Below are 16,300 nucleotides of genomic sequence, written 5' to 3' on the forward strand. Positions count from 1 at the left end.
GCGGAGGAGGGCGGGGCGGGGAAGGGGAAGCAGGCCCTGACTCCCGCCCCGCCCCGCCCCGCCCCGCCCGGCTGCGAGTGTCTTCCTCTCCCTCGTCTTCCTCCCTGCGCTCCCCTGCAGGCCCGGGGCTGCGCGGCCGCCAGCACCAGGTGAGAGTACAGGGTGCCCTTGGCCCTCTAGAGCCCCTCCCGGGCCGGGCAAATGGAGGGGCGCGGGGGCGACGGGTTGAGGGCAGTCGGCTCGGTAGTAAGGGAAGTCTCATCCCTTTGAGGCCCTGGGACGGGCTGGGACGCGCGCGCGCACACACACAGCTGCCGCTAGATTGGATAAAAGGGTTGCCAGCCCTATGTCACCCTCGAGACCCTGTCTCTTCTTAGGAAACCTGTTTGAGGTGTCTCCAAACCGCCTCCTTGGATTTATTGAAAATGGGTGCCCTCTTCCCCACCAGGTCCCTCCTCTCTACCGAGGACCCCCTTCCGCGTCACTGCAGAGAGGGGAGCTCCAAGCACCAAAGGTGGATTCTTCTCCCCAAATTAACGCCAGGGTCTTCGACTCCCCCCTGAGCTCCCATTTCTCGGTCTAGGTGCCCTTTCGGGCGCGTAGCCCCCTCTCCACCTGCGTCATCCCCCTTCCCCCTCTTCCCTTGGATCCCAAGAAACTGGGCGCCCCCCCCGCCTCGCGTTTTGGAAGGCTGAGTGACTGCAGCCACGTGGGGAGTGGGCGGCCTGGATAGGCCCGAGGCGCCCCGCACTTCCCTTCCGGAGACCGGAGATGCAACCCCTCCTGCTCCCAGCTGGAACGTTCGGGGTAGCCGTTTGCCCCCCGGAGCGGCGGGGGTGGAAGAGCCGAGGGTGTTTTGGGGTGCGGTTGGCGGGTGATCTCTCAGTTCAGCGCGGAAGGCGGGGGCGGGGCAGGGAGGCCTGGTGTGCTGCGCCGGGTTAAGGGGTTGCGACCTTCCCTCCTCTGGAGACTTCTCAGTGCCTGGGAGCCCCCTCCGAGGAGTGGGTAACTAGGGAAGGGTCTGAGGATTGGTGGCCAGGTGGATGCATTTGACGGCGGGCGGGGGCGGGGAGGTGGGGGAGGAGGATGGCATTCTATCCGTTCTTGTTCTCATCGGACTCCCCAAACCGGTCTGGGTGGCCCTTGGGTTTCCCAGGCCTCTGGAGACCAATAAGGGGAGCTGGGCTTGCTTCTGCCGGTTGCAGATATGAGATTAGGGTTCTGAGTGCTGGGAACATCCCAAATTCAAGATCTGTACCAGCTGCGGCTTCACAGAGAGGATATGGGGGTGGAGGGGTAAGTCTTCCCTTGTCTAAGGGGTTCTGTTTCACAAAGGGGATTGTAGTAGAGGATCTCTGGACCGGCTGATTAAAAGGTGCTTTATAATTTGCATACTAGACTGTGTTGTTAGTAGATCCCCAACTCATAATTTTCATGTGGGATAGTCAATATGGTAAATAAGTGTAAGCATTTTTCAGTTAATGTTGTCCAATGTGACAGAATCTTTTAGGCATTTGTCAGGAGATCAGTTGTAAGGGAGAAATGGAAAAAATATCTTTGTGTCCAGCCCTATAGTTGTTCTGGGAAATATAAAGTAGGAACAATATATTTGTTGATATGTAAATCCAACTAGGGTTAAAAAAAATAGATATCTAATTTAACAAATTGCTTTTATTAAAAATAATTATGTGAGATTGGGACACTACTGGAAATTCCAGGCTGTTGTGTCACAGAATGTAATTGTGGCAAGGTCTGTCCCTGAGATGCCTCTCTTGTTGAGGGGAAGAAACTTACACACAAGTAACAGAGAATAATTTATGGCATAATACAATCGGGAGCCAACCTGTTTAGTGTGGGTAGTAAATAAAGAAATCAGCCATCATCTCTGTTGTTTTAGAAAGGCTTTCTAGAAAAAAACAAAAAGGCAATGAGACTTAAAATAGTGCATTCAATTTTCTTGCTTCTTATTCTTTTCAGCATTTTGTCAGGCTAAAAAAATTAACTCTCAGAGAAAGTACCATTAACATTTTGTTGTATGTCCTAAATCTTTTACTATAGGATATGTACATAAAATATGTATATTTATGTAACTATATGGAGTATTCTGTAATTTTTTTTCAGTTATCATGGACATGTTTTCCTGTCACTAAGTAGCCACAGTATCATTTTAATGATCATACGATACTCCATTGTATGAATTTATCATTATTTAACCGGTTTCTTACTAATGGGTAAGTTTCTTTCATTGTTTTGCTGTTTATTATGTATTATAAACAGGGATGCACTGCACATCCTTTTGATACATTTTGATATACCTGTTTGATTATTTCCTTCAGATTCCTGGAAAATAAACTGTTCCATGAAGGTGTGTACAATTGGAGATTCTGATAGATATTGCCAAGTTATCCTCCATCTGCACACCCACCATCAATGTGCAAGGAAAGCAGAAACTCTTGTTGGGTTAGTTGGGTGAAACCACTAATGATTTAAGAACCTTTTTGTTTCCTCTAGTGACAGTAAGAGACAGGGTGGTATGAGAGATTTGGCTGTGCCCTGCACTGGAGAGCTTACTGGAAGAACAATTAATCCCTGAAGAGACTGAAGTGGGTTTCAGGATGGCGAAAGAGGAGCCCCCAAGTATCTCAAAGGACCTGCAGGAGCTACAGAGGAAGCTATCTTTGCTGATAGAATCCATCCAGAATAACTCAGAGGTAAGTTTCCAATCACTACATATAATGGAAAAATCTCAAAATAACATTAGCTTGAATGACATAGAAAGCTATTTCTCTCCTAAGTGAAAGAAATTTGGAGGTAAGTCAGAAATCTTTCAAGCTCACCACCCTACTGTGTCTAAGTTGTGACCTTCAAACTCATTGTTTGAGACGGCTGCTAGAGCACCTGCCATTGTATTCCTATTCCAGGCAATAGGATGGAGGAGAGAGGGAAGAAAGCCTTTCGAGACACCTCCAATTTAAGGAGAGCTCCTGGAAGTCACACACACAGCACTCCCAATTATATCTCGTAGACCAAAATTTAGTCGCATGACCACCCCTAGTGGCAAATGCAATTCTTTAGCTGGATATGGAGTGGAGACTCTCTCAGACTGTGCCACAGATACCATTCTTTTTTAGTTTGTTGTTAGTTTTGGTTTATCTGTTACCCTGAAAATGAGGGACCAACGCCTACTTTAAGATTTGAGTCCATTGTTCCACTAGAAACCCCGTGTCCAATAGAAATAGGACGTGATCCGCATAGGTAATTTAAATTTTCTAGTAGCCACATTTAAAAAGTGAGAAGCAGCAGGTGAAATTAATTTTAATAATGTATTTATTTAACCTGATAAAGTATTATTTCACATATAATCATTATAAAAAATTATTAGTGAAAAAATTTACTGAGATGTTTTGCATTCTTTTTTCTCCTATCTTCGAAATCCATTGTGTATTTTACACTTAGAGTACATTTCAATTGGAACTAGCTGCTTTTCAGCTGTTCAGCAGCAATTCAGTGGTGATGGGACTTGAGATAGTATATTCCACTTTAACTGGCATATTTATCTTTATTTCTTTCTTCTATATGCCTTCCAGCATTTTGTCAGGGGAAAAAACTAACAGCTCTCAGAGAGAATATTATTAGCATTTTGTTGTATGTCCTTCTACAGTTTTTGCCTGTGCAATATACCCCTAAAAATATTGAAATGAACTGTTTGCGGATCTATTTTTTTGTATTGGACAGCACAGTTCCACTAGGGTCTATCTGAGGAGATACCACTTTTCGATCTAGAACAATATACTCGATAGAGAACTTTTCTGGACTTGTCCCCAAATGTCTCTGGCACTCTGTGGATTTAGCGAGCTATTTTTAAATTGGACAAGCAGCTTTTTAGTCAGCAGGCTGAGTCTCTTGTCACTAGAAGTTAGCCCGATAAGAAAGGTCCTCATGCCCATCTACATGTATGGTTGAGTCTTATCGTTCGTGGTAGTTATGTTCTATAAAGTCTCAAACGTGGGATTAGCAAACACTGAACCATTGCTCCTAGAGGAAATAGAGGATTAGGTTCTGGCAAACTTCTGGTCACAACATTTTCATCACCCCATCAATACGTAACCTGTCTTATGTGTATTTTTGTTTTAAAGACACTTTATTTAATATATATTGTTTATACTCTAACATCGCACTCATGGCCAAGAGCACTATAACTCTTACCTGAGCAAAGCTTATCTAACGCATGTATTTTCTCTCTAAGGCACATGCCAGCCTTTTTACACTTAGAAACACTGGACAGTACTTTTCACATGGGTGCCATTTTAAATGGCGAAATCATCAACCAAAAAATATAAAAATGTGGAAAAAGTGGCACTTATTACACCACCAAAAGGACAGTTGCTTAAAGAGCTGAAACAAGAAGGCAGATTGTCACCTAGTTGGATCTCAGCTGGGAATGTGTGTCAGGTGACTCAAGTTTTTCACTGCTGTGCACATGTCCAAGAACGCACTGCAAGTGTTGATTTTGGAGTTGCAAATCAATTTTGGTGAGTAGGTGAATTTGCAAATAGGGAATCTGCAAATAATAGAGATTGACTGTGTATTAATTAACCTTGGTTGAGCACTTACTATATGCCAAGCACTGTGCTAGGCATTTGGGATGCCTTCACTTAATGTTCATATCTACCTTCTGAGGTAGGCATTCTTCACTTCTTCAGCCATGGGCATTGGCATAGATCTGAACTAGATAACTTCCAGGCCAGCCAACTCCCAGAATGATAGGACAGATATTCAGTGGGCTACGCCCTGATGTTCTTCAGATAGTCCTGAGGTAGAGTAGTTTCTTTTCAAATTTTTTATTGTATTAATTGAATTAATTAATATGAATTGTCTTAATAGAGTAATATTGAAGGAAAAAGGAAAGTAATTCACCTGTAAACCCATCACTAACAAATCCAGTGGTGGTGATTATTATTATCATTATTGTTATTAGTCCCCTTCAGCATGTAATTTTTATAAATGGTGATTGTAATTACAGCAGATGTAGTTCTATATTTTTGTTTTTGCTTGACATTATATGTTGGTGTTTTGCCATATTGAAGTGTAGGTCTTTAGAACGATTGCTTTTCTTGGTAGTAGAACCTTCCATCAGATTGACATACCATAATTTATATAGCCATCACCTTGTTTCTGGGATATTTAGATGATTTCTTTCCCCCAAGTAATTTTTAACCTTTCCTCAGAGTTAATAAGCCCTTTGAATTCCGGGTAAGAATAGATGGCTTCCAGATGGATTGTTTGTGAAACAACTCCATCATCTCTTCTGGGAAGCCTCTGGAATATCAAGTTTTAATGGCCTTACTTTTAGACTTAGAGCCAGAAATGTGCTCAAAATAGCTTAAGCAAACAAACAAATGATGGCACTTGCCAGGACTCTTGGGAAATGTAACATTAACTTAGAAGCCGTAGGCAGGAAGTTGCTTCTTATCTAATTTTTCCTGTGTGTCTGCTCCATTCTCCTCTCTCTGCAGCCTGGCTTCCTTGGCTCTTCCATTCATGTGGGCAGACATGATTGCCCAGGCTGGCACATTCAACTCCTCACGTCTCCCTCAGCTCCCAGCTGAAGCCCTCTGAGGGACCTGGTCTGGGAGGGCCCGACTCCTAGGAGCAAGAATCTGCTTGACCAAGTCACCTGTGGCCAGGGAGGTGGCAGCTGGGCTGGGGCTTTTCATTTCATTGATGTAAATATGGCCTCAGGTGCCTACCCCTGCTGTGGGAGAGGGCTGTTTTCAGAGAGGAGGGAAGAGAGGTGGAGCATAGGCTGGGCAGATGCCCCCCATGGTGTCTCCTTATGTGGATTATCTGTGACAAAATAGTTTTGCTTCCATGCTGGACCTTTCCGTCCATAAAGGATGTTTTTTAACTACGACCCCGGGCACCTTTGTGCCAACCCTGAATTGCATACCACTGGGCACCCAGGGACTGTAATCTGGGAGAAAATGTCACACCGAGCACCTTGGGCTTGTCATTACCACTGGTTTTAAATAATCCTGACCCCTTGCCCTCCTCTGGTAGCAAGGGACAACAGATGGACGCTGATTACCTTTCATATTCTAACACCAGAGAATTGGCCTATCTCCTGAATAGTCCCAGATGGAGCCTTTACGTCCTTAAATACTGGCCATGTTGCCCCTACTTTGGAACCTCCCATACTCGTGTGCATTTTAAAATAAATCACCTCTGTCTGACCTTGGGCAACTCGCTTAGGCTCATTGAATCGCCATGTCCTCTTCTCTAAAATAAGCGATGCCAGGCTCATAGGTTTGTTGTGAGGATGATCTCAGATGCTGTTTGAAAAGGCTTTAGCACAGAGCCTGGCACATAATGGTGCCAGTCTGTCTCAGCCTGGCATTCCTGGGCTCTTCAGCATAGCACCGTGCCTATAAAACCTAGGTTGGATAACCTGTGCCCACTTCCAGGATGGGTTTGAAAATTGCGGTGCATGTCACTGAGTAAGCTCTCTCACTTTCCATCCTCCCACTATGTCTCCCTCTGTTTCTGGGAGAATGAAAATTAATTGTCCAGCACAACTAATCCCCTGGATTTAAATAGTGTTAAGTAGTTCCTCGTTACCTCGTTGTAGTATTGTAGGGAGAAATAAATGAGGAAATACATTGAAAGCACTTAAAACAGTGCTTGGTATGTGAGTATTTAATGACCGTTCTCATTCTTATTGGGCAGAACTGAATCATGTCCTCCTTTTCCCTAACAGACTGGCCCCAGGAGGGCCATACTCCCTTGGGGAAGAGAGTGGCTGGGCTTAACTATCTGCCTCTTCATATGGTCTCTCTGCATATTGGGATGACTTTCTCTTTTATGGTTATAGGGCCCAGATGCAGAAGAGGCTAAGAAAAAAGCAGATTCCTTAAGGACTATAGAAGTAGAACCTTCTTGCCTTTCTCTCGTATCCCCATGCCAAACTGTCTCCAGGTCCTGTTGATTTTTCTCTTCATCCACTTTCATACTGCATCTCCTCCTCCTCTTCCCTCTCTGCCATCAGCCTAATTTGGCCATCTGACTTCCTGCAAATCTTCCTAATTGCCTCTTACACAGGACTGCCATGTGCATCTTTCTTTATTTCTTTGGTTATTTCACAGTCCTGCTCAAATGCCAGTAGTTTGCTTCTGGTTTATTTTTCTAGATAAAGTTATATTGAGCTTAAAAAACTTATTTGAAACATACCCAACTTATTTGAAATGTAATTAAAAATTTTCCAATGACTGAATCAAATATATTTAAATTAAGTTAATTAACTTAAATGACAATCCAGTTCATCAGTCACACTAGCCCCATTTCAAGTGCTCAATGGCCACATGTGGCTACTGTGCTGGACAGTCAGGTATAAACTCCTAAGCTTGGTATCCTGGTATTCCAGCCTCCCCGCTGTGGGACGGGGTCTCTTGATGATAAGGATCAGAGAGAACAGTTCAGTCTGTCAGATGACACCTGGGTGGTTTACTAAGGCTCCACGTGGACTAGAGCGACATAGCAAACAAAGCCTGAGACAGCTCATGGGGACAACCCAACTCCTGTGGCCCCCTACCTCTCTCTTACCTTTAGCCGCCCTAGCAGGAGAATCTCATTGTTTTCTAATCCTAGAGTATCTGAGCTGGGCAGTCTCAGCTCACAGGCAGTTCCTGGTCTTAGAGAAGCTGCATAGCCAAGTCTTCGGTAGCTTTTGTCAGAAAGGAGTCGCTGGAGGCAGTGTAGCTAGTGGGCATTATGCCATTTTGTGGCCTGGCAGGAAGTGAAATTTGTTGTGCCTCCAGAGTTCCCTTCAGAGGCAATGCTGAGGTCCCAAGACTGATGGTGGTGGCCTTTTGGAACGGTTCTTTTCTATTTAAGCAGGGTGAACCCTGTGCTTTGGTCACTGTATCATAAACTACAAAACCCTCCTGCTTTCCGATTTGCCCCCAGATTCCCACCACTTGAATCACTTGAGTGAACAACTATTTCTAGGAGGTACGTTTGTTTTGGTGTAGTGGCACCTGTGATCACTATAGTTTGAATTAGGTCTTCCTTTCAACTGCTGGCCTACGAGGCCCTAAGGAATAAGACACGAGAAGGACCAGTTTTGATGGGGGAAAGTTCTGGAATGATGGAACCTTTCAACGGAACAGGAACTAGCGTGCCATTACTGAGGAGAGAGACAGCATGTGGCCTTAGAAGAGGGGAGAAGCCCATCCTTGTGGGGTGCCCAGGGCCAGCTTTGCATTAAAGCTGTCATCCTCCATTGAGCCAGATCCAAAAATCCTTTTGCCTGGTGAAGATCATCTATTTATTAATACAGCATGAGTTTGCAATAGTCATCAGGCTATGGTCCAACTACAGTATCCAAGTTGATGACATAATAGCATTTTTTCCTAATGAGATGGCAGCCATTGCAAGCATTTGGCATTGAGAGTGAAAAGATTTAGCTTTGAATGCCTAGATTTTGCATCTTGGAAGCTGTGCGACTCTAGACGAGTCATTTAGTCCCATTGTTTCTCAAACTTTAATGTATGTCCACATCGCCTGGGGGTCTCGTTAAAAAGCAGAATCTGATTCAGCAGGTATAGGGCAGGGCCCCAGATGCTGCATTTCTAACAAACTCCCAGGTGATGCCAAGTAGCTAGGACTTAACCTCTCTGTGCCTCAGAGGCCTCAACTATGAACACCTGAGTTGTGAAGGAGGCAGCAAATTGTATGTACGTTGCATCAGTGCACACTTATGCTGAGAGTGTCTTCTGAGAGGGTGTATTAAGCAGTAGAGCCATGACTGAGTCTCCTCCTTTCATAAGGCTTGAGGTTGGGTGGGGCCCTCAAACTTGTCATCTGTCCATAGCTGCCTTAAGTTGTTGCCAGGGTGACTCATGTCTTGGGAGGATTGTTATTGTTGACTTCTTACTTATGAGCTGTTCAACTCTATGACCTCTGGTTGTACTTTCCACAGCTTGGGCAGGTCCATCAACCTGTAATTCAGATATGACATTCAATCCTGCCTCCTTTTCCTTTGCCCACAGGTGGTAGCCCTTATGAAGTCTCCAGTGGGTCAGTACCTGGACAGGCATCCTTTTGTGGCTCTCACCTTGCTGGTGTTTGCTGCGATGTCGGCCGTTCCTGTTGGGTTCTTCCTGCTCCTCGTGGTGCTTACCTTCCTGGTCGCTTTTGTGGGAGTCATATTACTGGAAGGTATCCTGCTCAGTTATTCTTCCCCTTGGAAAATGACTCATCTAGGAGGACAGTATTTATTGGACATCTGCCACTCTTGTCGAAGATTCCTATTCTTCTCAAAATCACATCAACCATGGCAGCTTGTCAGAAACATGGACTCGGGAGTCCACATTAGAATCCCGTCTCCACCAGTGTGATTTTGGACAAGTTATTTACCTTCTCTGAGCCCCAACTTCCTCTTATGTAAAATGGGGATATAATAATACTATCTCAAGGGGTTATTATGAGAATTGAAACTTACAGTTCCATAGTGTACTTAGCACAATCCATGGCACAGAGTAGCTTCTCCTTGAATGCTAACCATTATCGTTAAATAGGCCATTCACTTCACAGCCAGGTATCAAGCACCTCTTGCAGTCAGGTGCCTTGCTAGGTACTGAGGTGCCCCCTTCTCCACCATTCCTCCTGAAGTCTCACTGCCAACTGTCAACTTCTCCCTGTGTTGCTAAGTTAAAATTACTGAGAAAGCAAATCTGATTTGCTCATTTTGCCTTTTCAAGTCAGATCACAAACCACAAGATACTGGCCAAAGAAATGGTTGTCATCCGGTCAGGTGATTGATCACCTATGGCCCATTCTATAGCTTCCCAGAACTAAGAACACCCAGGGTTTTTCCCTGCCCGGGGGACTGTGGACAAGGAAGTTTACTCTAAAAGGAGAAAGTGGGCATGGTAGGCAGACGAGCCAAATACAGCCTGGCAGAGTGGTGGTTCTGTAAATATTGATGGATAGATGGGCGAATGAACAAATGAGTGTAATGACAAAAGTAAATTTAGAGAGAAAGAAGGGAACCACTACATTTTGGTGGTATCATGCAAAGCTTTACAGAAGACAGGACTTTAAAGATGTGTAACCACTTTGTCTCAGGGTGGGCAAGGAAGGGCTTTCTAGACAGGAGGAACAGCATGTGCAAAGCCTTTAGAGCAATGGTTCTCAAACTTGACTGTGCATAAATCTTACTTGCTTTTTGAAAATGCAGACTTCGAGGCCTCATCCAGAGATTGTTATTGAGTAGGTCTGGAGTGAGATCCCAAAATCTGAGTTTTTAACAAGTCTCCCTCATGCATCTGATTCTGACACAGTGGTTGTTGGCCACACTTTGAAAAACACTGATCTAGGATTTTGTAAATCTCCATAAGAAGGCAGCTCATCCGTTTGTGTTCTCTGCTTTCCTTTCTTTCCAGGGTCCATCCCTGAAACTGTCACTGTGGCTGTGGGGAAGGAGTACTGGGCTATTTGACCACTCCCTAGGCAGAGGGAAGGGTGTTGGCCATACACCGTTTGCCTTGCAGTCATGCCCACTGGAGTGATTAGATCACTTCATTTTTAAGTGATGCTGGAAACCTGGATTTTTATGGAAAATCTCACTTAAAAAAATCTGAGTTAGGGGCCGGCCTGTGGCACAGTAGTTAAATGCACATGTTCCGCTTCAGTGGCCTGGGGTTGGTCAGTTCGGATCCTGGGTGCAGACATGGCACTGCTTGGCAAGCCATGCTGTGGTAGGCGTCCCACATATAAAGTCGAGGAAGATGGGCACAGATGTTAGCTCAGGGCCAATCTTCCTCAGCAAAAAAGAGGAGGATCGGCAGCAGATGTTAGCTCAGGGCTAATCTTCCTGAAAAAGAAAAAAAAAAAAAAAATCTGGGTTAACTGTCATTGTAAACACAGTGGCCCAGGGTTTGGCAACTTTCAACCTGTTTTAGATGAGTGCTTCTTCTAATCATACTCTCCTCTAGGACTGATCATCTCTGTGGGCGGACTCTCACTGCTTTGTGTCCTCTGTGGCTTGGGTTTCGTGTCACTCATCATATCGGGGACAATTATAGTGTCCTACATGGTGGTCTCCAGCCTCGTCAACTACTGGTTTTCTCCCAGGTAAATACATGTCAATGCAATGATTTAATCTTTACTATTTGGGGAGATTTTCACAAATAATATCCTAACTCTAGTCATTGTCTTGAAGCAAAATTGTAAGAAGCAGGTGTTCATCATAGTTCCCCATACGTATCAGACGTCAATTGGGGAGTGACAATGGTGTTGCAAACGAAAACATGACTATCGTCATGTACCATGTGTGGTAACTCGTTGTCATGGCAACTCTACGATGTAGTTATTATTGATTCCTTTTAAAAGACATCCATTAAATTTACGAAAACTCAAATTAAGATGTTTTTCTTGAGGGGAGGGGAGAACAACAGGAGAGCAATGAGCTGCTATTCTACTCAGCGTGCACAAACCCCCGGTGGCATGGGAGCCGTGAGTCTACTGTTCCCATAGCCTGTCTTGATCCCCTCTGCTCTTCAGAGTATGAATCTCGTGTTTGAACATATGGATTCTGTTCCTACGTTATGGCTCCTAAATGCCAGCTACTTCGTCTGGGGCCTCCATGGAGGGACGAGTGATCTATTTAAATGCTGGAGGGGAAACCAGCTGTGTTGAAATTACCAGAAGACAGTATGTTTGTCTATAATAGGCCACCTGCTAAGGGATTTTCAGAGGTGATTTTTTTTTTTATGCTTGATTTATGTCTTTTTGTCCTTGTTGGTTTTAGAATCTGAGTCTCAATTGGGATGTGACTCCATTGTGCTTCATGTAAGCTCTTGCTGAAGTGAGGACAGTGGCTGGGACCCATCGAGCACTTGCTCTGCACCAGGGACTCCGCTCTGCACTTTCCAGGCCTTAGCTCACGTAATCCTCACACCCACCCTGTGGGGCAGGTACTAGCCCTATTCTGTGATAAGAAAAATGAAGGCAAATCCCAAAACAGAGAAGGGACTTATTAAATCCAGGTCAGTTAACTCCAAAACTTCTTAACCAAGATATAAAGTGACTCTAAAACAGGGATTGGTAGACAATTTCTGTAAAGGGCCAGACAGTAAATATTTTAGGCTTTGCACGCCACGTGATCTCTGTTGCTGTAGCATGAAAGCAACATAGACAATAAACAAAAAATGAGCATGGCTGTGTTCCAATAAAAGTTTATTTACAAAAACAACTAGCAGGATGGGTTTGGCCCTAGGGCCCATGGTTTACCAACCCTTGCTCTAAAAGAACCGATGTCCTGAACTTTGTTTTTCTACAGAATAGCCCTTGAACTTGTTACCAAAAGGTTACCCTGTTGTTACTCATATGTTGAAAAATAAAATATGAAGTAGGTATAATTTAAGATTGCTCAGCAGTGGTCCTCATCGCATTGCTTAATTGATGTCCCTGGAGTTACATCCAATTTCTCGTAAATTTCTTGTGATCACTGTCAGTCTTAAAGGAGATAAAAGAAGAAATACTGACCTGCTTGGCTTATTGGGGCTGATACTTCTGAGCCAGAATTCCTGCCCGCCTCTGAACCCTGCTCAGCTGTACCACAGGAAGTAGGAAAATCTGAATACCTATTTATCAGCGAAGAGATAAATCTTGAGAAGGATATCCAAGATTCATCCTTAATCTCTTATCCTCCCCGGCTCCTCCCAGCCGAAGCACGTGGACCCATTGTTTTCACTAGGGCAGCGGTTCTCAAGCTTTCTCTTCTCAGGACCCATTTTATCTTCTTAAAAATTATTGAGGCTTCCAAAGAGTTTTTGTTTATGTGGTTTCAGTGTATTGATAACTACTGTATTGAGAATTATAATAGAAATTTTAAAAATATTTATTCATTTAAAAAGAACAATATTACCTGTTGACCAAAAACATATTTTTATGAAAAGTAACAATATTTTCCAATACAAAATGAATTGAATGAGTGTACTGTTGTACATTTTGCAAATATCTTCCATGTCTGCCTCCATAGAAGTCAACTGGGTTCTCATTTGGGTATCTGCATTCATTCTGTTGTGACATGTTACTTTGGTTGCAGTATTTGAAGAAGACCCAGCCTCACAAATGTGTGGTTGGAAAGGGGAGCAAGAGCTTTTTCAGATGACTGTTTGGATGTTCTTCTTTGATAGAACAGCAAGACTCGATAAGTGGTAGTCTCTTAGAGGTTAATTGAAATGTGAACTTTTTGTCCACTGGTCTGTCTTACACTTTCATTAGATCTTTTCCCATGCGTGAGTTTGTAACTTCATGCAGTGGTCATTTGGAAAATATTCGTTTCTTGAGTCTTGGAGCTCTTCCAAATACACTGTAAAAAACTCTGCTTGCCTTTGTGAGAGACTGAGAGTAAAAAAGGCCTAGCGTATGTCATGTTATTATGAGAATAGTTGTCATCTGAAATCCCCTGCACTAGTGAATTCTTTAAAACTCAGGAAATAGACACCTCCCTTGTTAAATGATCCAAAGCATGGGGGAACGAAAGAGGAACTCTCTACTTTATTCTGTGATGCAAATGGGACTTTGACACTAAAACAAAAGATAACACAACTAAAATTTTTAAAAAGGAAACAAAACTTAAAAGATGATGTTAATTATGAAAATTGGCTAAATAGTCTTTTGAAGAAATACATTGGCCTGCCTCCTGTGACAATAAACTAGCCTCTGAGAAGGGAAGACCACGCTCCTTTGTTAGGGAGTCAGCAAGACCTTCCAGGCTCACAGTTTGGGGATGGTGGGGAAGCTGGGGCAGCCTGTGTCATTTGTGGAACCACCACATCATTTATCTTACATCACACTCAGTCTCCCTAAGCAACCAAAGTATGCCTAGCCCCCTCACGTCTCAGCTTAAGAAGAAGTAAGGTTTCCTTCTTAGTTTTTTGTTACTAGGTAGGAATGCTTTGGGTGGCAATAATGAAAAACCTAAGTAGATACTAGCTTAAACAAATAGGGGTGTATTTTTATTGCATAACAAAAAGATGGAGATACCCCAGGGCTGGTTACAGCCACTCTCATGGTTTCATCAGTATATCAGGCAACTTCTGCCTTTCTGCATTGCCATCCTCAGACCATTGGTTTGCTACTTCATGGCTACAGGAAAGCTGCTGGGACTCTGGGTGCACCAACTACATTCAAGGCAGGATGAAGGGAGACAAAAATGAGTCCTCCCTCACCAATTGAGTCAGACCCTTTCTATCAAGTAAGTGAAATCTTTCCCAGGACCTCTCCCCATCCTCCCCCGACTGACTTCCTTGGGTAGAATTTTGTCAGATGGCCACTCTTAGCTGGAAGGGAGGCTGGAAGATGGAGTGTTCAGCCTTCTCAGCTTCTGTAGTATAAACTCACAAGGAGAAGGATCTTGGGGATGTGTGTTGGTCAGCCAGCCTCTTGGGTGTGCCATAGTTTCCTACAGTGGGGTGTCAGCGATGGCAAGGCTATTTGAAATTCAAAGATAATCCATAGATCCAGTTACTATAGATACCTCCCCTCTCACTTCCCTCTAATACCTACCGCCACAGGGACCAAAAAGGACAGACCTATTTCTCTCCCTTTCCCCTTACCACCTCCCTTCTGTTGAAGATGTCAAGGAATGGTCAGCTAATTAGAATCAGAAGTTATGGGTCTGAATTCCAGCTCTGCCATTTTTCAGCTGTGTGATCTTGAACAAGCTGTGTAACTTCTCTGTTCTCAGTTTTCTTTCATTGGTAAAATAGGGCTACTCCTTGCTCTACCTTTCATGAGCACACAGGCAACAACTGGGAAAAACACAATATCCAAATTAGAGCAGGGCAGATGAATGATAATCCCCATCCCTAACTCAGTCATTTTCACCTCTTGTGCTTTGAGTTTTCTCATCTGTAAACTTGGTATAGCCCCAAATCTGATATGGTTGCAAGAAACAGCTAAGAATAAGCCAACAATGAATGTCATATATTTAGCTATGGACACTCTCTACATTGCTTCTTTAAAGAGGTCCTATAGCTAACCATTTCCTCTTGTTCCCAAACAGATCATTCACACAACAAAACTCCAGTGGCGACTGTCAGCTGGCTATGAAGTCCACAGACTTGGAGGGGCTTTACCAGGAATGACCGGCTGAATGGAACCAGAGCGTTCTTCCGTGCAGTTCTGGAAGGCTGTTGGATCATGCATGCCCCTCAGGATTATGACTGAGAAGGGGGCCAGGTAGTCAAGCACTCCTTGGAGGTGGCCTCTAGCCTTCTCACTTATTTGTAGGATCCTACAGAGGCAAATTGGAGATTTTGTTGCTCTTGTGTCAATTCTGTGGGCTCACCCACCCTCACCTGGAGAATCAGCAGAGAACTGTAGTGGCTTATCAGCTCCTCCTGCCTCTCACCCCCTGCTCCCCAGATATGCAGACTTGACCTTGGCAGGATCCTGAGCCTCTAGAGCCAGGCAGCTTGACCCCAAAGGCTCAGATCTTTGTCCAAAAGCCCAATTTGGGGCAAAAATGGATTGTTTTTTCTTTTTCTTCTGTTTTATTTTATGATGTTTTTGGAAATGAGAGAAGCTGTTTATTTCTTCACTTGAAACAAGAGGTAGGGGGAAAAATTCCAAACAGAACCATCTCTTCTGCCTTATTAGCTTTTTGTCAGAAAGAATAGCAACAGTTGGTGATAATGGCCCCTCAGACAAAGTTGGAAAATAGAGTCCAAACTTTATGGCCAAGACCATTTTTTAAAAGTCTAAACCTATAGTTTCCACTGTTGAGTACTGTTACGTGCTGTTACTCTTTTAAATGTTTGCACTTGATACTTTTGTATTGTTTTAAAGAACTTGCCGTTAAGCCATTTCTTTAAAAAGTCCTATGTAATACTAAAGGACTACAACAATTTTAAAAACTCTATGGGATTTCTTCTTCAGTGGTTGGTTTGCTGTGGCTTTTCATTCAATAAATATTTATTTAGACTAGCTTTTTTCTTTACTCTTTAGTCCCTCCCTCTCCAGACATCAGACCTGCTTATTCCTTCTGTTGATTTCAAGGCATATCTTGGGTAATGTGGCTTTTTTAGTTTCTAGTGATAGACACTGAACTCAAAGTGGATTGAAAAAGCAGGAGGCAGGATTAATTTCATTCAACGAAAGAGCCAAGGGGTAGATCTTCGGGCACTGCTGAATCCAGGGCTCCTGTGGTATCGTTCAGCATCTCCCTTCGTCTTTCAGCACTGCTTTTCTTGGTGTGAGCTGCTTTTTCAGGGAGGCCCTCCCCACTTGG

At 43.8% G+C, this 16,300-nt stretch overlaps 1 protein-coding gene across 50 annotated transcripts; it reads left to right on the plus strand.

The window, feature by feature from the left end:
- Positions 1 to 9: 9 nt before the first annotated feature.
- On the plus strand, positions 10 to 15,996 carry LDAF1 (lipid droplet assembly factor 1). 50 transcript variants are annotated; one of them, XR_011424762.1, is made up of 9 exons: positions 43 to 149; positions 2,122 to 2,231; positions 2,337 to 2,365; positions 2,512 to 2,711; positions 9,048 to 9,216; positions 10,995 to 11,133; positions 11,810 to 11,975; positions 14,132 to 14,263; positions 15,074 to 15,996. XR_011424762.1 is itself a non-coding variant. In XM_023616170.2 (7 exons), the coding sequence occupies exons 4-7, from the start codon at positions 2,616 to 2,618 to the stop codon at positions 15,153 to 15,155; spliced, it is 486 nt and encodes a 161-aa protein (XP_023471938.1). In that variant the 5' UTR covers positions 42 to 149; positions 2,122 to 2,231; positions 2,337 to 2,365; positions 2,512 to 2,615; the 3' UTR covers positions 15,156 to 15,996. The 50 variants fall into 50 exon arrangements, 13 of the variants coding, with proteins under 13 accessions (XP_005598925.1, XP_014585565.1, XP_023471938.1 ...); XR_011424763.1 differs by lacking the exon at positions 43 to 149 and adding an exon at positions 755 to 807; XR_011424750.1 differs by lacking the exon at positions 43 to 149 and adding an exon at positions 792 to 1,296 and having other exon boundaries at positions 11,810 to 12,047.
- Positions 15,997 to 16,300: the final 304 nt, after the last annotated feature.

This window comes from Equus caballus, chromosome 13, assembly GCF_041296265.1.
Source record: "Equus caballus isolate H_3958 breed thoroughbred chromosome 13, TB-T2T, whole genome shotgun sequence".
Taxonomy (NCBI): domain Eukaryota; kingdom Metazoa; phylum Chordata; class Mammalia; order Perissodactyla; family Equidae; genus Equus; species Equus caballus.